The sequence below is a fragment of the Drosophila grimshawi genome, unplaced genomic scaffold (assembly GCF_018153295.1).
Source record: "Drosophila grimshawi isolate 15287-2541.00 unplaced genomic scaffold, ASM1815329v1 contig_311, whole genome shotgun sequence".
Classification (NCBI taxonomy): domain Eukaryota; kingdom Metazoa; phylum Arthropoda; class Insecta; order Diptera; family Drosophilidae; genus Drosophila; species Drosophila grimshawi.
Window position 1 is genome coordinate 18,831,308 of NW_025063098.1, and position 25,964 is coordinate 18,857,271.

At 36.4% G+C, this 25,964-nt stretch overlaps 1 protein-coding gene across 1 annotated transcript in view; it reads left to right on the forward strand.

Annotated features, from left to right (window-relative positions):
- Window positions 1-24,860, forward strand: part of LOC6567694 (G protein-coupled receptor kinase 2) — a 61,710-nt gene extending 36,850 nt beyond the window's left edge. Inside the window, exons 3-12 of the mRNA XM_001993742.3 lie at window positions 19,728-19,823; window positions 19,900-20,020; window positions 20,089-20,661; window positions 20,728-20,833; window positions 21,584-21,773; window positions 22,746-22,994; window positions 23,071-23,228; window positions 23,308-23,517; window positions 23,580-23,843; window positions 24,362-24,860. Of these exons, the coding sequence (XP_001993778.1) occupies window positions 19,728-19,823; window positions 19,900-20,020; window positions 20,089-20,661; window positions 20,728-20,833; window positions 21,584-21,773; window positions 22,746-22,994; window positions 23,071-23,228; window positions 23,308-23,517; window positions 23,580-23,843; window positions 24,362-24,454 (2,060 nt within the window). The 3' untranslated portion in view covers window positions 24,455-24,860. The remainder of the gene's footprint in view (window positions 1-19,727; window positions 19,824-19,899; window positions 20,021-20,088; window positions 20,662-20,727; window positions 20,834-21,583; window positions 21,774-22,745; window positions 22,995-23,070; window positions 23,229-23,307; window positions 23,518-23,579; window positions 23,844-24,361) is intronic.
- The last annotated feature ends 1,104 nt before the right edge of the window (window positions 24,861-25,964 follow it).

Below are 25,964 nucleotides of genomic sequence, written 5' to 3' on the forward strand. Positions count from 1 at the left end.
AGTCATGTCCGGGCTTTCGTCTATATGAATATGTCAATCTTAGAGTAAAGTATACTAAAGATATAGCCTTCCAATCGATATATAGAATATAAAAATAAATATAAAATTCTCTGATTTATTATTAAAATGTTAAAATTTATTGTTGAAATGTAATTAAAATTCGATACGAAACACAGATTTTGTCAATTAAAATGTACTTTCATATTTAGCAATCTGCTTGCTCTTTTTCAATTTGCTAAAATTATGTTTTGAATTTATAATTTATGTTAATCTCAGCTTCATACACTAAACATATTTAAAATAGCTGCAAACAGAATCAAGCAACAAAAAACTTACCAAAATATACACATAAATATTGCAATAATTTATTATCAAATTTCCATTAACTTTGCCCAGAGTGCACTCAATATTTTTGCATTTCCCTAATGGCTATCACATATAGAAAAATAATTTGTTTTAGCTCTGAATGCATTAATCTTTCTCTGCTGTTGTCTTGTGCTCTCCCTCCCTCTCTGGCCTATTGCAATGTCATTGTGGCATTTGCACAACCAAATGCAGTGAACATGCAATCAAACATAAAATGTTAACATGCCACTGCGGGATGCAACCTACGCTGTTGTTGATTGTTGGGGGAATGAAGAGTATGTTGGGGGCAACTTGCAGTCTTGCCACATCCCACTTGGGCTCAATCGTTCAGTTCAGTTGGTTGCTTTAGCGCGAAAGCTGCTGTCATCGCCATATGTGCAAGTTGTGCGGTGCGCTTGACTTGAACTCTGAACTACACGCTCTGCCATATGGCTGTATTTGCTTTGTTGTTATTGCTATTTGCTCGGCGCTGCATCATGCAGAGTGCATGTTGAAAGACAGTAGCTGTATTTGTAATTCAGTTGCCAATTAATTTTCATTTTTGTTTACACCCCTTACACAGAGTATTTTAGGTTTTCTGTAAAGTGTGTAAGCGTTTTAAGGAAGACATAGGTCACATATATATCCTTGATAAGCAGTTTATGTTTTAATATACGATTATGGTAACTATGACTATGTTGAGATTATCTTCTACGCCGTAAAACTATATCATATTGCTGCCACAAAAACTATCGACTGCTGAGATGAGCTCTTGCGTGAAAGAGGAAATCTGGGACAACGTTTTGACAACGTTCTGCAAGTGCATTTAATATTCGGCGTGCCAGATATAGCTGCTTTTTCATTTTTATTTTTTGGTTTTGTCATGTTTCCATCGCAAAGGCTAATTGGTCTTGTTGTGTGGTCTATGGTAATGCCGTGTGGCATATATGGTATTTAAGGAGGATGCGCATTTCAATTATAATTCAACATTTCGATAGTATGCTTGACCAGGCACAACGTCGGCGTATGAGCGATTACGTATTACGTATACATATACGTGAACGTATTCTCATTCATTCGACAGGGAGAGAACGATTATGCGACTTTAATTATAATTACGCCAGGCACGCTAATGCCATTCTGTGGTTAAATGTGGAGAAGCACTTATGGGTGAGTCGGTATGTACAAATGAGCAGGATAAGCCAACTGATGTAATTGCTGCACGGCTGCACAGCGAGAAAAATCTCACGATTTCAATAATGATTGTTTCGAATATGATTTCAGTTGTGCGAAAATTTAATTACATAATATTTGAAAACTGAGAAAATTGTCAAAAACTTAATAAAATATCATCACACATTGCAAATATTTCGCTCTTCTTTATAATAAATCGACACAATTATTTTCCATCCGATTTTTTGGTCTACAATCAGTTCTCGTAATCAAACAAGATGGCTTGAATTGCTAGCTCAATCAAAGATAACTCTAGCACCAAGTTTTTCTCCCAGTCTACATACTTGTGCAAGCTTTCAGCCAGTTGCTCCACTGATGCATAAGCGCCTTTTGCCGAGCACTGATAGCATTGTGACGTGGTTGGAAGGCAGCTGTCAATGCATTCTGAATTGTCATTTGACAGCAGACGTCAGACAATTATACAGACAGAGAGACAAACAGGCAAATAGAGAGCACTGGTCGCATTGTCAGATTGCCAGTAAGCGATTTGGCGTGCTCTTTGCCACATTATGCTAAATATAGCGCACAATGTGAACGCAAATAAGCTCAGGCCCAAGGCGACAATAAATGTCATAGAGCACATTTACCGGTCACAGTTTGATAAGCGTTTTTCGCTTTCAATTTTAAAGTACAACACTTTGCGCCTGGCAACAGGAGCCTACTAACTGTTTGCATCTTATCTGTTATCAGTCGTACGCACTGCTCGGAAAAATACTTACTCTTTTATATACAAAAGGTATTTGGCCACAATTCTTATTTCAATTAACTTTGCTAAGGGGCTTACATTTTGCGTGCTCTTAACGACTCTTTTTTTAATACAGATTAAGCAGAAGAAACGATGTTGTAAAACGGACGAGGAATATTTAAGTTGAGGTCGAGATTAAGCGTTTATTCACAGTTTTGAATTGAAATTTAAACAAATTTATTAAAAGCATCATTCCTTTTTTTTTTTTTTTGTAGTTTTCTATAGTTGTATGCATGAATAATTTCAATCAATAGTAAAGCTTTTTCAAAGAGCAATTTGAATTGATTGCAGATGAAATGTAGTGAGAGTGAGTGCTCGACTAGTGGATGCCATGTTTAGCAATAAATTTGTATAAGAAAAGTATTACCGAATTTTGATTAAAAACAAAATACGAAAAATAAGATTGATCTAGAATATTTATTAAGGCATTTATGAATGTCTCTTTCTGCATATTTATGTAATAATTATATTTTCAGACATTTACACAGTATCCACAAACGCAAACAAAGAGCTGATTAATCTGAAAAGTCAATTTAATTAATTTTGTATAGCAAGACGAAAGTCGAGAAACTCTGCAATCGAACACAGCTTACAACAAATTGTATTTGCACGACACATGTGGCAACAAAATCCAGTTGCATGGCACATGTGGCAAACGAGCGCCATCAATTAAGTCGCTTGCACAAATCTGCAGTGAATGTTTTTTTATGATAACGAATGCAAATGCAGCAGCAACAAGCAGCAGGCCGAACAAGGCAAAAGGCAAACAGTTAACAGTAAACAGTTAGCGGCAAACAGTAACCCGTTAACATCGATCATGTTGTACGGCTGTCAAATGAGGCCAAAACAACGCAAGCCACAAATGCGTGAGAATGCGGCATGTGGCTAGAAAGAACCTGCTCACGAGCGCATTTATAACTATTTATCTGCTTACAATCTATACACTCGAAAAAGAAATCAATTTATTAGACGAGAGCATAGTATTTAAATAACAGTAATGAGGAATTTTTAAATTAAGCTTGAGTCGTAGTTAATTTTAAATATTCTAAAACGAATTTCACTCGAAACGAAAGAAATGATTTGCAATGAACTGAACTTTTCTCGAAGTGTGCGGACAGTAGTCAGTGTAGTCTAGTCAATTGGCCAGCTTGCAGTCAGCCAGTTCGTTAGCCATTTAGACCATCAGCTGACTGATTTGGCTTGTTCGTATAAATTAAAAGATAAGACGAGAGAACAACTCAAAGTCGTATTTCAAGAACTTTTCTTGAAATCAGAAATCGAATATGTGTAAATTTTTTTTTTAATATTCTAAAATGAATTTTATTTGAAACGTTATAAATGCGATGCAATGAGGTGATCGTTTCTCTAAGTGTGCGTATAGTAGCATAGTCTAGTCAATTGGCCAACTTGCAGTCAGCCAGTTCGTTAGTCATTTAGTTCGTAAGTCAGCTGGTTGAGTTGGCTTGTTCGCCTAAATTAAATCAAATGTTGAACAGAATGTAGCGCATTTAATTGACTAACAACAAGTTGGCTGGCGGCGCCCGGCGTTGCAATTAATGTCAAGTCACTTCAGGTTGCCACAGTGCGGACGCTGATGAGTCGCCAATGAGGGCAACTAATAAAATTCATTCATAAATAATTCAATGGAATGTCTAAACAGCAGCAGCAGCAGCCACAACAACAACAACAACAATAGCAACAGCAATTTATAACAATTTCGCATATGCCGTCAACTTAACGACAACAACGAGAACTGTGCAGCTTAATTGATTTGTTTTGCACCCAATAGCGAGACATTTGTTTACCAACCAGTACATACAAACATATTATGTGCATGTCTATAAATAACTATTTGAACTTCTTTTTTTTTAATGTGTGAATGACCATTGCCAAATTGACGCAGATTGAGAATAATTGTTTATTTATTTATTTTGACCAGCTGCTAGCCATATCGCTTTTTATCTTTTAACCAACTAACTGTCTGGCACCTGTTCATTGGCCTACGGGATAACAGTAAACCTTGTCGCAATTTATTGGAATTTTATGCACCTGAATTCGAGTTAATAAATACATAGAACAACATAATGAAAACGCCAAAAGGATATATATTTAACCTATTAACTTACCCCTTTTGTCTGCGATTGTTATTAGTCTAAGGCATATTAGAAATAAGTTACAGCTGAGTTCGCATTAATTTCAGCTTATTGCTATTTTGGTCGATCACAATTGATAACTATCGATTGTGTCATTTTTATCTAGTTGAATTTAATTTATTTTCTGTCGACGGTCAGATTTCTGACAGATAATTATAATCACAATTATCGATTGGATGATTTGTGATAGTAAATATAAATATACTATAACCGAATGGATATTGATTTTCTGTTTTTCAGATTATACTAAAGAATTATCGATGGCGTGATTGTTACTAGTTTATAACAATCGATAATTATCGCCAGTCAGTAATTGGCATCTAGTTATTTTTCTAATTGAGTCGTGATTTGTGCTCGTAGCTCATAAATCATTATTATGATTGGATTGTTTCCGCATTTGCGATAAGCATTATTAAGTGATTTAGTAGCATTTGATAGTCAATTATTATTATTGCAGACATACATGTAGGTAGATTTACTTTTTAAATACAATTAACAATTTTTGTATGTGGTTCATAGTTCTAACTGAAATATACACATCCCCGGTAGTTATTATGATCTTCGATAAATGTCAGTTAAAGGGTTCCAAAATGTGTACGGTATTCGGTTCCGTCAATTGATTATTCAAACATTTTTAATTGCTTTTCTGAATTTCTATCAGTCAAGTTGCGGTTCCGATTTCACACAGTGAACTTACTAATCATTGAAAATAATCAAAAACAATAGAAACAATTTATAAATTAAAACTTTTATAATTATTCAACATGCAACAACTTAATTTATTTATATAAAAATCCCATTAACCGCTAGCTCACAGCTCATATTATCTTATTTATTTATATTTTGTATTTCCGACTATTAACCAAAAATAATTCATTAAATAAAAAAGTTCGAGCCAATATTACACAAAGTTTTGCAATTTAACATGCAGAAAAAAACTGTTATTTTTGTATGTTTTGCGAATTACATTTCACTAGGCAACTAACTGAATGTTCAAACAAATAAATAGTGGAAAACTAAAAGTCAATTGCAATTAGATGGCAAACTAGTTTGGCCAACACTAGCCGCAAAAATGCCAAGCGTGGGAATATCAATGCATCTACATTTGTATCCATGTTCATATATCAAATGTGAAAGTAACAAGCAGCACAACAACATCTGGCCACAGGGGAAATACTCATTTGTGAATTTTAGAAATGCAATTGCTGACATCGAAATATGCAACATTTTGACAAATGCTTAGACAAATGCAATGCAACTGTGCAAAAGGCTTCCCAGCTGCTAGTTTTGGTTTTTGCCCCGGCCAAAAAGCTAGCACACTCATGAAAAAAATCTAGAATTCTCAACCAATTTCTGTTAAAATATTAATTACGTTTAAGTTATTTGATCACAATTCCAATCTAGCTATAAGTATACTGCTTATGATTCAAGCTATCTTTTTTATCTCTTTAACACTAGCAATCGATTTTCAAAGATGCTGAGCTTGAGAATAAGAACAAATGGCACATAACATTTGAAGATAAAAGTGTGGGAGATTCCTATTCGATTGAAGTGGAATTTATAACAACATTTTTTCGTTGAGTGCAGCCAGTCAGCTACCCAAGTGCGTTTGGCCATTCCAAAATGCTAGCATTTCAAATCACAACGCTGTGCTGTGCACGTTCAAACTGTCAGCACTTGGCAAAATTATTTAAATTATGTACAAACTGCTAAAGTTGAGCGCCAAAGTTGAAATTCGAGACACGCGCCATGTGCCAAAGTATTTTGTTGTATTTTTTTCCTTTTGGTTTTGAAATTTCCGACTTGTATTGTTGGCCGCAAGAAATTGCATTTTAATACATCAGAAAAAAAAATAAAACAAAAATTACTTGCGTATTGACGAGAGGAACGTGCAATGTCTTTGATGTAATTTGCAATTCAAGCTTTTCGGCATGCCAACAATATGTTGTGTGTGTTCCAATTGTTGTTTTTGTTGTTGTGGATGTTGTTGCACCCACGTAACCATTAAAAAGTTTTTGCGAAAGGGTGTAATAAAGTTGTGCCAACATTTTTGAGCAGCTAAAAACAAAATTAAAAGTTTGTTTGATCATAAAAAGTATTTATTACCGAGGGAAAATTGTTTAATAAATAAAATGCCGTGCAGTTTTTGTACGCAAGGAAAATTGTTTACAATTTGAGCTAGTGAAATTTTATATCATCTCTTAAATAAGTGTTATTTCTGATGATTTTTATTAATCATAATATTTCAGCCAAATGAAAAATAAAGTGTTAAAATTAAACAGTCTTTTCTGAAATTTTATTAATGTAAATCTCTTTTATACCAGAGGCAATCAACAGGGTAGCTTTCAATCGTGCTTTACAGTACGTTCTAACTTGTTGTTCTTACTTAATATTTTAAACGGTCGTTGTGCCATTTTTGAGGGCTTAAGGAATCTTAAATTTTCACACAAAAGTCATGCAAAGATCTTTGAAGGCCAGAGTCTTTGATGTGCTTTCTGTTGATGCTAAACTTCTATGAGAGGCTGAGATTCTTGCGGGCCAACTGGTGCCTAGTTACAGCATTCCACACTTTAAGGCCAAGTTGGCAAAAGGTTGACGTTAAGCAACGGGTCCTTTGCAACAATTTGACAAGTACGGAAATTACATTCAATTCCATTTCGACGTCACGCGCGTTGTATGATTGATAAAATTGCAAAGCTGCAACAATAGAGTGAAAGCGGTGCACATTATTAATTTCGACTGTATTTGCATTAAATGGGGAATGGGGTTTTTCAGGTATTTCATTACATTAGTCAAATTTGAGGCTTATCTATTTTTATGTTACTCTTTAAATTGTGTTTTGCTCTTCATTCAAGCTTGTCTAATATTGTAGTCTTTGCAGGGTATTCAGCATTCAAGCATTCTCATTCGTTTCTTTTGTTTTCCCTTTTAACTTTTTGCGGCTTGGCTTTAAATTTGATGAGCGTCGCCGTCGACTTTTCGGTTTTTACTTTCTTACTTGACAGGCAACTTGTGTAATCATTTTTCATATTCACGCCTTCACATCCTTTTTCAGAGGGTGTTTTTTGTTTTCTTTTTTTTTTCAAATTTCTTCACATTATGCTTGCTGTCAGATATATGTTACGAGTTTGTTGTTGGTCCGCTTCAATTTATGCGTGGTTATGGATGAAGTCTCATACTTTGTATTACATTAAATATGAGGGTAAATATAAAATAACATCGAGGGATTTTCAGATACTTGGCCAGTTGCCAGCCATAATAAAATCAATATTTACCCCAACAAAATTAACAGTATGAAAAGTAGTTCACGTAATTGAGCCAATAAAAAGCAGCGTCGATTATTATTATTAGTGCACAGAGCAATCTGTTACAAGAGTCAAAGCTGGGAGCACTTAACAATGCGAAAAAATGCATAAATGACCTGACAATGAGATACCCTGCACTAAGGAATAAAGTTACCCAAATCTCATAATTTTTTACTTGTGACTCATATACTACGAATAAGAACTGATTTTCTTGCATCAAGTAATCAAAAATGGCATTAACAAAAAGAAAATTATTAAAATAAATATAAAATCGAAAAGTTGTGAAAAATTCGAAGAGCTTCTACAGGTAATTTAATTCACAATTAACAACATTTTTAGGCTCTGCTTAGATTCCATTTAGTTCCTTGTCTCTGTTACCGTCCACCTTTTGTATATGAATCTGGGGTAACGAATATACACGAGAAAAAAATGAATGGACAAGGTGGACGCGTTGGCCATAATTTCCGTTTCCGCAATCAAAATGAAGATGGGAAAACATTTGTGGGAAGCAGCTGCAAAACAGCATACAGAAAAAGAGTAAGGAAATCATGAAGAAAAAAAAAATGGGAAAGAGAGGGAGACATTGAAAGATAGACTAAGAAGGGAACTAAGAAATGTCACAGCTTGCATTTGTTAAAGGTTGGTGGCCACGGAAACTTGATTGATTGTGATTGCGCTGCTTGGAAATAATTCTATAGCTATTTGGATTAGAATCTTAACAAAAGGAACTAGCAGAGAGCATATCGGTTTTTAAATCTCAGCTTAAAAGAAAATATAAATCGGCCATAAATCAAGGGTTTTGGTGGATGTAATACTTTAGTTAAAATATTACAAACAATCAGTACAACAAGAAGAATATATTAACAATTCAATTTTGTTTTACATTTATCAATACCTATAGTATAGAGTACACTGTCGTTGGCATAGTTCTTACTACAAATTGTATCTTTCATTCCAAGGTCCTTCTTGCTTGTGCTTATCTCTGTCATCTTCTTGTTTCCTTACTAACGATGCTTATCTGCAGGCCAGCTGCTGTAGCATTGAGTAAATACTTACTTAGTTGCTGTAATTGCGCTGCAAATGTCATCAAAAGTACACTCGCACACAGACACACACACACACTCAGGGACGCACACACACACACATAGAGGCACACACACACACACAGGGTTCACCTGAATTACTTTAAAAGTTTTGGCAACTGCTGCTGGCAGAATCTGTGCGCTGTCGCAGCGCAATGCAATTTATGAAACTATTTGCTATTTGGGAGGAAATTGGAAAACTTGAGACCAAAAAGAAATAGACACACAACCAAAATGTTGCAAGCAGCAGCAAAATTGAAAGCAATGAATGGAGGTGGAGCAGCAGGGGAGCCATGTCGATGTGAAGTGTAATAATTGCAATTGCAATCGAAATGTTCGAAAACTTTATTTGCAACGGCTAACAGCGAGTTACGCACAGCAGATAAGTATGTGAAAAAATATTAATTTTATGATTTCAACTAAAGTGTACCACTTTTGTAAGCAAAAGTTCACATCAAATACTTTCAAATACAATGTCAGGCACATGAAAAGTGCAGCAGTTTTCCGGCATAGCTGCTGCTTACTTAACTTACTTAAGCTATGTCAAATACAGTTGCACACTGTGTTAGCCATAAAACTTGGGTCAGAGTAAAAAAATAATAATAATGTAAGACTGCTTCTTATATTTTTCATCTACAATGTGGCATTGGCAACATTATTTGCGTGACATCTTCAGTAAAAATAATAAATAAGCTTAAAAAAAATGATTAAAGCCACAATTATAAAAATGACAGTGCCTTATTAAATGACCAACACTGTATAAAATACACTCGCACACATAAGCAGCAAAATCTCAAGTCGCCATCATCGTCGTCGACCCATTCAAACATGCAGCGACAATTTTTCTGAGTGGAAAATGAGTAGCGTTCACTTTTTTTCGCAATTTTTTTTTTAGTTGCGCTCGTGTAATTTTTATTATAACAACAACAGCAAACGCAAGAGCACAATATTATAACGCGAAATGCACTTCAATGTTGCAATAACGCTGAATAGGGGCGTAGCCTAGGGCGGTTGATGGTGTGGCATTTTCTGGTCTGGTAAGGAGGTAGTTAAGTGGGTGGTGTAAAAGTATTGCGCTTATAATACTAATTGAATAAATTAAAAACTTGAAAGTTATGCTGGAAAAATGTTTTTCCACCGTAAAAGGTAAGGGCATTTGAGGGGTTAAGGATTGGCCGGGTTAATGGAAAGTCTGAAGAAAATATACAAAGTTTTCGGTGAACGGCAGCAGGAAGCGAAAAAGTAAACTAAGGGAGAAGCAGATGAAATACGTAAAATAATCATAATAAAGATAAGGAAACTACTTAATAAGCAGCAGAAGATAAGCAAAGATGAAACGCACGTACGTAATTAAAATAAATAAAACTTTAAAGCAAAAAGGAGAGAAATATCCTAAGTAGCAGACGGGTTTCACAAAAGATGATTAAATTTCTCTTAGTAAAAATAAAGATTTGAAGATCAAATGAATAAAAGGTATTGATTAAAAGCATAAAAGATAAGAGTGCTCCAATTCGTAAGAGTGGTAAATTGTCATATCTATTAATCTATGTCAAATGTCCAATTTACACTAAAACATTTCTTCAGCCGCTGCACAAAGTCAACATACATGTTTTCCTGTACCTGTTTTCCATCCTACAAAAGTTGTGTAATAATCTGAAAATGTTGTTCATAGTGCATATCAGATATTCACACGCAATTACAGACTGTTTGTTGTATTAATTATACCATTTAATTGCTCAAAAATACAGAGGGCAAATCGCTTCTTGGCCCAAGTGCTAGATTAGTCATAAATCCCAAATGCAAGAGTGCCCTTAGGCCTCTTCATATATATATTTATATATATATATATGTGTAATCCTAGTTGTTTACACTTGGCTTTTGGCTTCAGGTGAAGGCGTCTTGTCTTCTGCGTGTGTGTGTGGAGGCATGTTTACATCTGTCCCGGCCCTCTCTGCCCTGCTTCCGAGCCCCCGTAGAATTGCCATGTCAGTTGTGTCAATATCTATTTAGTATGGACTCGCACACAGTGCGTGTGGCTTGTTTAATTAAAAGCGTCACATGGTATAAAACTTGCTCGGGCCACAAGCAACACACTTGCCATACACATACGCACTTCACTGCTCACGAGACGTGGTTGGGTTGCTTTTTACAAGTTTTTCAGATACTTTCAATGAGCACGTCAACTAACATTGCGAAAAATTGATACAAAGTTCAAAATTCGAAAACAGAAATCTTAATTCTTCTGTCAAGTTTGATTTTAAATGAAATACCGCTATTTATAAGTGCAACACTATTTCGATATAAGTTAAATACTAACTTAAGCAATATGGTTTTATTTATTGGTTTTATTTTTTGAAGACATACTGGAACCAAGTAAAAACTTGGAGCTAATAGTAAGTTAAGGGTTATGTCTAATGACAATTTTGGGCTGAGTGATTAGCTAGTGGATTACAAAGTGGGTAAGAATGGATGTTATTACAAGGTTCAATTTCGGTCGTATTTGAATTATGAAGCATTTTTCTCTGAGTGTACAGCATTTCAGAATTTGTTAAGCGTGTTCAGAGTGCTGCTCTTGGCTCTTGGAAGTTTCGTTAAGTTGACCCCAAGTACATATATTGTACATATCTATGTATGTATGTACGTATGTGCCGGCCATTGTCTTTAACTCTCGACACTGGATTCAGAGCTGTGTCGTTAAACAATGGGGCGATCTCTGCTCATGAGCCATATTCTCGCAGGTAACTCACATGGGAGCCATTACGCATACGCAGCGTTGTTTACGTTTAGTTTATTGTGGTTTTTACGACAACCAGTGCAGCATATAAAGAAACCCCAAACGAGGTTTACTTTTAGCCAATCTTCGCACATTTATTGTTGTGCGAGTAGCAAAAGATAAAAAAAAAAAACAAAAAAAAAAACTTTAAACTAATAAATGTTGAAAAATTTTATAAGCAGCTTACAACTTCTTACAACCCAGCGCACTATTCTAACAATGCACAATAAGAAAATACAATTTTATGCAGGTGCAGCTGTAAGTAGCACACCAGCCACGTAGCAATGTGAAAAATGTTATTGTTATGATTTGTTGAAGAACCAAAGTTGTTGACTTTTCTGCATCAATTGAAAAGTACTTGTATAGCTACGTAATATCTGTTAGCTGCTTATATTGCAATCGCATTGTAGACTCAGAAAAAAACTCGCACAGTCTTATTTACAATTTTCGTCATTAAAGAAAAAAAACTTACTTGAAGTGAGAATTTTGTCTCAGGTCTAGAGTAATCGACCATTGATAGATTTTGACAAGGTTGTTTAATTGTTTTGAGTACGAAATTCTCTATTTAATATCTGTGTTTACACTATCTAGCCACAAGCTATGTATTTAGCTGCAAATGGTATTTGTGTCACTTTTATTTCAATTGATGTATATTTAATAATTTAAACTTTGTGCTCTAATGCATAAAGTTTGCTTCGGCCATGTCTGAGCTATTAGTTAGTGGACACAATCTATCTTACTCTCTCTCTCTCTCTCTCTCTCTCTCTCTCTATGTTTCTCTGGCATTAGCCAAAGTTAAACTTTTCATTCATTAGTTCTTGGATTGTTTTGGCTGTGTGCCGTCATTATGAAACCGACACTAGACACCATTATTGTGTCTCGCTGTCAAATGGAGCTTGAAAAAACAATATCAAACAACGGTTAAAGAGGCCACGAGGCCCAGCAGCCAGTAGAATTGAAACGAATTAATAATAATGCCCAGCAAGTTGGCAATAAAATGCTTTATAACGGCTACAGCAAACATCCCGCTGTTTTATGCCCAGACCCGACTAATTTAACTATTGCTCTACTCTGAGTGAAGTGGCCCCAAACAATTTGCATACCCACTGAACCGAAGTGTGCGAATGTGTTTGTGAGTATGGGGATAAGTGGGGACGATTTCTAAAGGCGAGTATGCGTGAGTCTTGATACCCTCGACATTCGAATTCATTAAAGGGGGTTGATAGTGCAGAGCTCTGCGCTTCTATCTATAGTTTTTGGAGTTCTGGTTTGATTTTTTATATGATATGCATTTAAAATTGAGCTTAACTTTCGCATGAGCAAAAGTATTTTATTTTCTTATATTAAGAATCCTCATTACAGGTCATCTTTAAGTCAATCACACCCGCCTAGAGCATTGTTTTTAACTTTGAATAGCCATTAGGAATTTCGCTATGCGATTTTTATAGATTCCGGGCCAACGCATGGAATTTTAATGAAGAAAAAATTCAGCAATTGAATTTGAAATTGTTGTTGAAGGCTGGCAGCTCGTGGCTCTCGTTGTTGTTGTTGTTGAATATGGCTGCTGCTTAAATTCTGCATTTGTTTTATGTGCAGAGCTTTATTGGCCTTCAGACTTCAATATGCGTTAATAACTTAAGTATAATTAATTTGATGGTGGTCAACAGCGCATCTTCATTGTTTCATTTACACTTCCGGCGGCTGATTCCGTTCTATTGCTGTAATAAATTGCATTTAATGACCTTTGCTGTCCATTAATTGCTTTCAATAAGAAGCGAAACAAATGTACACAGTACAAAATTAAGGTGTTCATAGACACAAAATCGTGAATCTTAATTCCAGAATGAAAAGTCTTAACGTAAAAGTTGATTCAAGCCGGTTGATTCTAGCCAAAAAGGTACTCGAGCTACCTATATACTTTTGTTAGCTTGTCATTTTTCTCTGTGTATGTTGTATTACATTGTAGCTAATGCGGCGTATGCGCAATATATAAAACTTTGATTGTGTAATTTGGGGGCAGACTAAAATGAATATTTAAATTGCTATTATCAAAAGTCATGACATCGGATAACTGTTCACGCGCACATATGAAACGGTCAGTTAAGGGGCACAATAAACTTTGATGGAGCCAAGGGGGCGTGGCAGTTGGACCACCCACTGCGAACTGGTTCCCCAAGGAAACCCCAAAACGTTTTTCGACTGCTAATCAGCTTTTTTTTCAAATAATTGTCGATGGTCAGCGGTTTTTTATTGATTTTTTTTTTATGGATTCTTAACAGTAATAATTAATTCAATGTACTTCGCTGTAGGTAAATGGACTGTGTGACGTCTGTCACACCTCCCTACCCCTTCTACTACGCCAACCATTCCACCACTAAACCCGCAGCGGCGGTTGCCTCCCCTGTTTATTTGCTTTTTCAGTTTTGAAATTTCTATGAAAGTTTACCAACTTGTGCACGTTGTTATGATTAATTAATGAATGCCGTTCGCTGGTTTTTTTATGATAATGGTAAAGAAAACGGCGGAATATTTACAGAGCAACATCAGCAAAAGATTTAAAATAAAGAGCGTTAATAATGTAGCAAAAGGCTGAGCAAAAAAAGCATAGAATAAGCTCAGTCAGAAAAGTCAAAACTTTTTACAGATTCTGCTAATTATTGATAAATATTATGAGAGAAATACGATACTTATTCTGATATTTACTTTTACTGTATTATCAATATTACTGTAAAATCAGAACCTTTCTAATTTCTATTTATGTGCATAGGAGCACAGTTAATTGAAAAATAGTAAAGGTAGCCTCCCACTCACTTTGTCACACTATTTAGCATATTGCGTATACGCCACGTTAAGTCAATTTTGAGTTGGCATCAACTAGCAGCCACCTCCACAGCCACAATTGAAGGCTGTCAGTGGCCTGTGGGCCAGCTGCTTATTAACGCGCATTTAACCTCAGTGCGCGTTTTGTCTCTGACTGAATAACGAGCCGCCCATAAATAATTGCAGACAACTACTGCTCTCTCTCTCTCTCTCGTTTGGCTCAGCGGAGAGCTGCGATGCTGCTCATCATACTGAAAAATGAGATAAAATTATACAAAAAGGCGCTGGCCGAGTTGAGTTGGCAACAATTTGACACTTATAAATTATGTCACATACTTCTTGGCGCTCGGCACAAGAAAAATTGATCGAATTGCCAGAGTGGCCAGAGTGGAGAAGTGGCCAAAGTTGTTTGGCCAAAGTTTTAATGCTTATCGATAAATTTGGAAACTCTTAAAGCGCTGGTCACAACCTCGTGATCTATGCGACTCACTCAATTGCTCAACTGCTCGCTAATCTAGTGCCAGCTTGTTGAGCTATAAATAAAATGTGGTCCTCCTGACAGTCTTCTGTCCTGTCATTGCATACACTTGACGCAAGAACGTGCATTGAATTCTAAATGTGTTTTTCTAGCTTACGAAAATTAGTTCTTGCAAAAAGCATTTCGTTCTGTGGTCTAGGAGTGGATGCTCACAACGTTTTTACTTGATTCGTAAGGAAAGTACCATACCTTTTTTCTCTGTGTATGCGTGCATGTGTGTGTGATTTTCGTTGCCATTGTATTCTTTAGTTTAGTTTTTGTCGCCGCCAGTGCGACTAGTCAATTAGCCGCTGGCGTTGCGGCCATTGCAGCTGCCTGGCGACGACGGTGCTGACAAATTGCATTTGTTGCCAGTTGACATGCAGACAGCTACTGGCACTGTGGCAGTGCAGACAGTTACTGGCACTGTGGCAGTGTTGCTGTTTTAGTGGTTAAGTGCTGCGCAGGTGGTGGTGTCAACAGGAAGCAAACGCAATTTTTCCCATTCATTGGTTTTAATTATAGAAGCCATCAAACACAAATTAGCCTTGCGTCTTCATTAATACTTTTTTTATAGTCACTCACATTTATTACACTCACACACACAGACACACACACACATTCAGCTTGGCACCTAGCTCGATGTTCACTTTTAGCATCTAGTTGCCAAAAAGGAAAAAAAAAGCATTTGTATGCCACGATTTATTGTTGTTGTCAAAATGTTTTTTACGTTTTTACATTTTTACTTTTTGCTTATTATTGTGTCGACAGAGCAGCATTGAAATCGGAATCTGTTGCTTCTTTCCACTATATGCAAAAAAAAAAAAAGAAACCTTTACAAATGCTCACTGTTTTTGTTGAATTTTTTTAAATGGGTGCTGAGGATATAATAATGTGGTTTTGCTTTAGCCAAAAAAAGGATTTTCAGTACTATTTAGTGTACGAGTATATGTAGTGAGAAGCACCAACTGCCGACCTTAATGTAAATAATATATATTCCAACGATCTTTAGAGATAGAGGCGGTAATTAAATATTGAGTTCATTTAATACGTCAGATTCTACATTTTTTATTTCATTTCTTTTTATTGTGCACTATCTGAAGCTAGAAAATAATACATAATTTGTATTCAGTCCATATTCAGTTGGAATAGATTTCTAAAGTACCTCTAAGAGGCATCATTCTTATGTACATAAAATATTTGTGAGTATAATTGAAATTTGCAAATTGACTATCTTCAAGTCGAGCACTCTCGACTCTTAATCTGCTTACTTCACTCTCTATGTTTTTTTGTCATTTGTCGGCACTCAGTATGGTCGTTAGAGCAGCTGCCTGAAACTTTGTTGACTAGCTCCTGACTGTCAAGAGTGGCAAATGCAACTCAGCCAACAGATAAATAGCTAACAATGTGCCGCTTGCTACACACATATTAACGAGCTTGATTTCACCCTTTCTCTAAATTTCTTCTGCAAATTGCTTCCTGCCTAAGTGACAGGCATCCCTTTTAGCCTTATAAATCATGCATTAGATCTTTTGGATTCCTGAGAATTGAATACTTTTCCACTTCCTCTTTCACATGCCTTTATATCTACCACATTTCTATTCCAAATTGCAGACCTCTCGTGTCATTTCATATTTACTTTAGTTTTTCGCTCTCTGTCTGTTAATTGTTATTTGTAAAACTTTCTGGGAGCTCGTCACACCCACACTGCTCCGCACAGCCACATCGACCACATCCTCCGCATCCTTAAAGTGTCTCCCAAGGCTTTACTTAAGTTTATCAGCCACTTATCCTTCTTACTATGTTGCGAGCTTAACGCAAAGTTTTTCTTTTTGGCCAAAACATTTCATTTCAGTCGCTGAGCCAAGTGAAAAGCCAAATCAAGACTCAACGCAACAGAATTGGCCAACTTCCCACGCCCCACAATCCCTTCCAATCCGCCTTCCCCCCCTTGATTGCCCTCTGATCTCTTGGCTTTTGTTGGCCTCTGTCTGTTGCTGCTACTGACCAGCTCGCTCGTACAAGTTTCTCAAGTTGATTTTACATAATTGCACTGGCACTAAATTAAATGCGCACGCACAGCAAGCAGTCGGGCCACGCCTCCTTTCGCTCATACGCCCAGCTAAGCCGGCAAAGTTTTAGCGAGCAACTTTAAAGCGCCAAAAAGTTTGCGAGCAGGCGCTCGTTAACTAAGACCAATACCAAATGCTTATTCATTCATGTGTGTGAGGTTGTGTGTACTTTTGTGTGTGTGCTAATTCTGCTACCAGAAGCGATGAGAATTTGCTGTGCAATTTGTGCTTTCTGTCAAGAAATATTCTCGTGAAATCAATAGGGAAATAAAGACTTCCGCATTAGTTTTATTTAGAAACATGTTCCATGAACACATTTTATTCATAAGACAATAAGAATTTGTACTACACAAAATTTTTTTTTGTAAATTGTAGTTTCTGTAAATCTGGTAGGATATAGATTTTTTACTATTCGATTCGGAAACTATCAAAAGAATCTTTCAGTAGTAAAAGGTTCAAATTGTTGCACATTTTTTCTTTTAAATCTTTAACTGCATTTGTGTTAAGAAATTTGAAACAAATACGTAGTATATTGTGTGCTAGTGTATGCTTTGGAAGAACAAATTAATCGTTTTAGAGAACAGGGTTTTTAAATTAAGATATACATGCCATATATATAGTTATCCCAAACGAGGTAAATCATCACACATAACTCGATGCTCATCTCTAATTGCAGTCAAATTGTTCAGTCAACTATAAGCAATGCGTCAAATTCCAGCAATAGTATACGTGTGTCAGTTTCACATATCTGATAACGTGTTCTATGATGAGTTGTATGGGTTTTATGACAATAGCCACGCCCACATTTGAATCACTCGCAACTGAGCAAAGCTGGGCAGCATGCTGAAGGCATGGATTAGATGCATACGTAGTGGTACACATATATTTGTGTAGCATACTTTTCAGTGCTCACAAATGAAATGGTGTTCAATTGGCTTTTTGATCGCTTTTGTTTTTAGCCTGGCATTCTTACACACAGACACACCCACACACACACAAAAACACACTCGATATTGTTGCCAAATTGGAACACACACGCACTGAATTTGATTTGACTGCTTTTGACATTTATGCCCTGCTGCTGCTTCTGCCACCATTGATTTTGACTGTGAGCATCCTTTTTCTGCTATCCACATCATTTTCTTGTTACATTTTATGGCTCCACTATTATCGACAGGCCAGCGAACGAGTGCTAGCCTTTGATTTAGTGATTTACCCATTGCAAATGTATCTTTTGTGTGGTCTGTTGTTGTGAAACCATATTAAATCATCTCAACTGAGCACTCAAGTTCAATAGATAGAATAGAAATTCTACCGTTTTGTTCGTCAAAGTTCCGCATCAAATCGTTCTTCAATTTGTAATGGAACTTGCTTGAAATCATTTTCAATTTAATGCCACAAAAATAGACCAAAATTCTTCAACTACAAAGTACATATTAGACGCATTTTTGTACTTTAAAACGTGCTCGGTTTTATTTTTAGACTTAAGTGTTTGGCTCAAGCTAATTGAGTTGTATTTAGACCTTAAGTACTTATGAAAGGAAAATAACATCCTACTTCAAGTTTTCCAGAACTTACCCCGAAAAGGACTTGTATTAAAAAAAAAGAACATAAGAGGTAGAGGTGTTTCAGTTAGGCATTTATTTTGATAACGTTTCTACTTGATTCAAGTTAAAGTTACCTTTTTTGACTGTGTGCGAAATTTGAAGTGTTTGAAGTTTAAACTTCAAATATATCCAAGGACTGAATTTATTTATTCATTCGCTTGCAGTCAGCTCACTTAATTGGTACTTTGAAGTCAAAATATTCTTTAATGTGCCTTTCGCTGTTGTAAGGTAAAATTCAAAGACGAAGTCAAACACTTTAAATTATCGAGGGACTGACGGCAATTTGCTTTTGAAACCACGCCCACTCACTTGCAAGCCGCCCAGTGCAGTATGCCCATTTAACACCGTGACCCCCACTCGCACCCATGCACCTGGCAAGGGTCTCCGGGTGTCAAGTGTCAAGTTCCACAAAAGACACATCATGCCAATTCTGAGCTGATAACTGAGAACTGACAACTGAGTAGCAAAGTAAATTTCAGCAGATATCTGTTTGCAACTCAGGGCGTGACTCTGCGACTATACTCTCGCCTTGATTACTTAATAATATAGTATTATTATTCGCATAAATTGCTTTTATTGGATATTTCTGTGCTCCATTGTGTAACAAATATGTTAATTAAATTGTCGTTGTTCAATGAACGGGTGTGTTGCTGGCCATTGCCCTCAATACTTGATTATAACCAGTTGCTATTTATGTTACCTTTGCCAAGAACTATCATCAGAAATATCATTGAATCCAAAATAGACACTGTTCCAAGAATAGATCAAATTGGCTTGTATAATTATATTTATAAATATACACAATAAATTTGATTGCCGAATATATATAAATAATGCTAATTAAGCCCGAAATAACATATTTCGCATTAAAATCTGTAGAATTTTGCCTTGAAACGGCATTTAATGATTAGTATTTATTTGTCAACATTTTTGTCAATTTTTATTGCTTGGCCAACATTGAAATTAATCTTCATTTATATACAATTTTATACATTTCTGACGCAATATAAAGGAGACATTAAATCAATGCAAAAACTGTTTCATATTTTCAAATTGTTATTTTTGAATGTTTCAGGTGGTTCGGACAGCAACAAGGGAAAAAGTAAAAAATGGCGCAAAATATTACAATTTCCACACATATCGCAGTGCATCCACCTGAAAGACAAATTAGGTAAGCACTCAAAGTGGCCTTCAAAGAGTTTTCAATTATCTAACTACCATTTATCGTTTATCGATAACAATTGCAGACATAAGCTATGGCTACGTGATAGATATGCAGCCCATTGGTCGTGAGTTGTTTCGTCAGTTTTGCGAGAACAAACGGCCCGTTTACTTTCGCTACATTACCTTCCTGGAACAGGTAGTGAAGTAAGTGATTTCATATTCATATTCAAGTATCAAATATGATGTATAATATATATTTATAATGTTTGCAGATATGAGATCGAGTATATTGTGAATCGGATATTCATGGGTCATGACATTGGGCGACGCTTCTTGGACATTGAGCCGCTGCTGTCCAATTTCGAGGATGGAGATGAACTGGATTTGGAGACGCGGGAGGAACTGCTGCATAATAGCAGCAATGCCAATCCAACTGAAACAGCTGAGACTGAACATTGCAACAATACCACCGCCAACAACTGCAACAACATCAACAGCCGCAGCAATCACAAGAAGCTGCAACAGGATACACACAATCACAACGGTGAGGATTCAACGCTGAATGGTGTTGGCGTCGTCGATGGCAGCGCGGAGAACGATGGCGATGAGGGTGTCGAGTGCGAGGGCAGTCAGGATGCGGACAAGGGTGCGGGCTCTGGATCGGGGTGCGGTTCGGGCTCCGATGAACTGGTCCTCGACGTTCTCAACGATGATCTCATTGCACAAGTGCGCCGAAAACTGAACAGCGGCGGCAAGGATCTCTTTGTCCATTGTGTGAAAGCAGTGAAGGCCTTCCTCGCCGGCGAACCCTTTCGCGAGTTCGAGAACTCCATGTACTTTCATCGGTGCGTACCTGTCGTTAATGTAATCCAATCATTTAATTGATACCCAATCTACCTCAAACTTTGCAGCTACTTGCAGTGGAAGTGGCTCGAGGCACAGCCAATTACATACAAAACCTTTCGCATGTACCGTGTTCTTGGCAAGGGCGGATTCGGTGAGGTGTGCGCGTGTCAGGTAAGTTGGCAATTGGATAACATACCCACTGCACTACACACACACACACACACACTGATACATATACAAAATCTCCTTCATCCCTACCATTTTTTCATTCTATTTTCTCTCTCTTGCACTCTGATGCAATTTGAGGTGTATTGGTTTTAAGCAAATTGGTGTGTGTCAGAGACCTAAAACTAGCTAAACACAGTCAGACCTTGTCTCAGTCTCAGTCATGGTTTTAATTGTTGTTCGCCTAAGTTTGCTATAGAAATTTCAGAATTTACAGATAAAAAACACTTGAAAGACATAAATATACGAATAATTATTTGTATATTTGTCTCTTTTTAGCTAGATAAACAATTCTATATATTCCCCCAATTTTATTTATTTTATTATTCAGCTTTTTCTCAAACAAAAATGTAGAGTGATGAAAGATATTTTTTTTAAAAGTCACTTCATATTTTTCTTTTTCATCATTTCTTAGAAAACCAATCATGTGTTGTGCTTAACATAACAAGTTTTAATTAACTCAAATTCAAAGAATTTCTAAGAAAAACCATTTCCCAGAGCTTGGATAACAGATGCCCCATAAACCTTGTTTAAAGGTCCTTCAAATACTTTCATAGGCAAACACACACACATATATATATGTAGAAGAGAGTTCCTTATTAGCTTTTATTACACACTGTTATTAAAGTATAAGCCAGTCGGTTATTTGCGATTGGAATGTTCTCACTTGTTTTTATTTGATTTTTGTAATTGCAGGTGCGCGCCACTGGCAAAATGTATGCGTGCAAAAAGCTGGAGAAAAAACGCATAAAAAAGCGCAAGGGCGAGTCCATGGTGCTCATCGAGAAGCAGATACTGCAGAAAATCAACTCACCCTTCGTTGTCAATTTGGCCTACGCGTACGAAACAAAGGATGCCCTCTGCCTGGTCCTAACCATAATGAATGGTGTGTATTATCCCGTTCGCAGTTCTATCCCATCCCCATATCTCATGCTCCCTGTCCTGGAATGAACGCAAAAAAAAAGAAAGAAAACAATGCAAAACGTTCGATTCGCTGGATACCACTCGGTGGTGCTCTACCTTTTAATCCACAGGCGCGCTAATTGGTTCTACAGAAATGAACACTCTCTCTCACAGACACACACTGACTTATACACACACAGAAATAAACACACACACAAATATACGTACTTGTAAAATATATTTACGCTGTCCGGCAATCATTAAACCTAATAAGCGCACATCAATTTCCATTTGGCTGCATTCATTAAACAGATAACGAACGTAATGTGAATGTGATGGGCATTGGGATTGGGATTGGGATTGGATGAAAGTCATCAGCCTTTTATTTATTTTTTTTTGGATTTACCCTTGTAGAGGTTATTATAATTAAATTACGAAATCCTTAAAGCATTTAAAAGTATACTCGTATAAGATAATTGCCTTGGTCAGCATCTGCTACTGTTCTAGCTCGCTATCGAGTTTTTTATTATATATGGCTTAAAATTGACATAAGTCTGAATTTCTGCTGTATCACATAGCTGTCGTAGATAATATCGATTCATTAAATGAGTTCTTATACAACGAAAATGGGACTTCCACTAACATTATAATGAACATATTTTTTTTGCAGTCCTCAAGGGTATTTAGTCTTCGGCAACCTATGGATAGAATTTCTTGAATTTCTTTCTGCTGGACAGTTTTTCATTTTAATTAAATTTCAACATTTATCGTATTCATTTTGCTCATCACTCAATACTCAATCCAATTCGCAGTCCGAGCTGTCATTCAGCACCTAATTGAATTTGCATACAAAGAGCCAATGTCCATTTGCTTGCTTCTCATTTAATTAGCAGCTTTGTCAATAGCCCTCGGACGTACTCTATTTCTATTTATCTATTGCATTTATTTGTCGCAGGCGGGGATTTGAAATTTCACATTTACAACATGGGCGGCGAGCCGGGCTTTGAGCTGGAACGGGCTCGATTCTATGCCGCCGAGGTGGGCTGCGGACTGCAGCATCTGCACAAACAGGGCATTGTCTACAGGGACTGCAAGCCAGAGAATATACTGCTCGACGATCATGGGCATGTGCGCATCTCCGACTTGGGTCTGGCTGTGGAGATACCTGAGGGTGAAATGGTTCGTGGACGTGTCGGCACTGTGGGTGAGTAACTTAAGCAAGTTATTAAATGTGTATAGAGGAGAAACTCTATTTATTATTATGATTTTTATTCCCCTAGGCTACATGGCGCCGGAGGTGATTGATAATGACAAATACGCTTTCTCGCCGGATTGGTTTAGTTTCGGTTGCCTGCTCTATGAAATGATCGAGGGTCAAGCGCCATTTCGCATGCGCAAGGAGAAGGTGAAGCGGGAGGAGGTGGACAGGCGTGTCAAGGTGCGTATAAAGCGAATTGCAAATGTCTACAAATATATGTATGCCAACTATAATATATTATTTTCTTGCAATTTGTCAGGAGGATGCCGAAAAGTATTCGAGCAAGTTTAATGATGAAGCCAAATCAATGTGCCAACAGCTGTTAGCTAAATCGATAAAGCAACGTTTGGGTTGCCGCAATGGACGCATGGGTGCCCAGGAGGTGATGGCCCATCCATTTTTCCACTCCACACAGCTGAACTGGCGACGCTTAGAAGCCGGCATGCTAGAGCCACCATTTGTGCCAGACGTAAGCCATTCCAATATAGTCACTACTGATCACTTATCTAACGTTAAATTCAACGACAACAGCCGCACGCCGTTTACGCCAAAGATGTGCTCGATATTGAACAGTTCTCGACCGTTAAGGGCGTCAATATCGACGAGTCCGATACGAATTTTTATACGAAATTCAATACGGGCTCCGTATCGATTTCATGGCAAACTGAAATGATGGAAACAGAATGTTTTCGCGAGCTGAACGTCTTCGGACCCGATGAGTGCCCAACGCCCGATTTGTTGATCAATGCCCAACCGGAACCAGACAAGGCCGGCTGTTTTCCTTTCAGGCGCAAGGTACGTCAAGCAAAAAATATCTAAATGTTCATTTTTAACCATAAAATAAACAGGCATCCTCCAATTTGCGAAAAAGGAAAAGCAAAAAAAAAAAAAATATATCATTTTGTCTTAATTAAAGAAGTTGAAGTGGAATTGATACTTTCATCGCTAACAAAATTATGCGCAAAAGCGGAATCGGAATATTTTTGTTAAAAAGCGGAAACGGAAAATTGATGTGCAATTTGATAGTCTCGAAAAATGAATCACTTAGGTTTTAAATTTAAATTGAAGTTCGTTTTCAGACAAGAAGATAAGTATCTGCTAAAGAAGGATAAATATGTTTTGAAAAGAGACCCTCTGTCAAGAAAAACATTCAAATGACTGGGTATTTGAATGTTTCCCTTGACAACACATAATCTGAATAGCAAACGGGTAACAAGCAAATGAGTCCTCTTATCTGATTGTTTCTAATCACTAAAATATGTATTTCTATTTAAGGTATCTAATAAATCGTTCTTTTATTTTGTCATTCACAGAAGAAGCAGCCGGCTCGCACACAGCCAATACCCATTCCTGAGCACCTGCTAACCACTAGTCACAGCGTGTCATCGACGACAGTTGAGAGCTGATAGCATAGATTAGTAAAAGCCCAAAGCAACGCCTAACTAACGTAAATAGCACAAATTGCGAACCGCAGAAACGCACAGTTAAACCCGATTTGCGGGTGGGAAAATGATGCACAACTGAAACTCATTGCAATTCACGAACAACCACATCATCAATGACGAAGCATGTTCGAAACAATTCCTTACATAATATATAAAAATATATATATATATAAAGGCATATACATACATATACGTGTGTGAGTGTATTTTTCACATCAATTTTCTAATGAAAATAAATTGAGTTTGAACAAAATTACAAATTGCAAATTGGAATGCAAGAAAATTTCTAAAAACTTCAAAATATATACAGCAAGTAATTTATATTTATAAATGTTTTCCAAAAAAACAAAAAAAAAAAAAACAGAAAAAAAAAGACTCACACAAAAAATTAACATAAACACACTGAGAGAAAAAAGAGAGAGCGCACATTAGGTCGTTACTTAAATGATATACCATATATCATACTATATATATACAATACTTACTTATTATACGAGTAGGTTTATATATGGTAAAATTCAACCGTTGAAAAAGCGAATACTAAACAAATAATAACAAAATAAATACAAAAAATGGAAACTTAAAGTAAAATAAAATAAATTAAAAGCCGCAAGCCAAATTGGCCGTCAGTTTGTCATAGCACCTAAAACTAATGTTACTTAAAATGCGTATGCTATTTAAATATGTATAATACTTATATGCATACACACACACTCACACATACATCTCTATATAGACGGCAATCTAGAGGCAATGCCAGAGTAAACAATGTAATATTTGTAAAGTAGTTATTGTGCTCAACGTGTTTTTGCAGGGGCTGGGGTTCGGGTGGGGCGGGAGGGGACGTAAGTGTTTTTTTAGTTAGCATGTTTAAGGCAGTTAAGCAAATGACATAAATACTCGAAACAACTTTAATGCATTTTTATTGAAATACTTAACATACATACATACATATAAATACATACGTACATATAAGTATATATAGCTATATACACAATCTATGTAAATGTATGCATACATACATATATGAATGTACATTTCTTCTCGTTTTTTTTTTTTTCGTACTTCTTTTTGTTGCCGCACACTTTTCCCTCTTCAATTCTACAATTCTGTTGCCTAAGTTTAAGTTGACTGCAATTTGTTCATTAGGAATTTTTGAGAACGTGATTACTGATATATATTGGTTTGTCATGCAGTACATACATACATATGTATATATGTATATGTATTTGCATACTGCAAATATTGCCAGATAATTGCTAACTGAGACGTCAGCTAGTGTTTAAGAGTTCTGTGTATACATGTGTAGTGTAGGCATTTTTGTAATTAGCAAAGAATAACTAAAAACAAAACAAACCTTACAACACAAAACAAAATTTGAGAATTTATTATGTTACACCTCATTACAAATTGAAAGATCATAAGTTCGTTTCACATTTAGGAGAGAATGTCATTTAGTTACAATTCAATT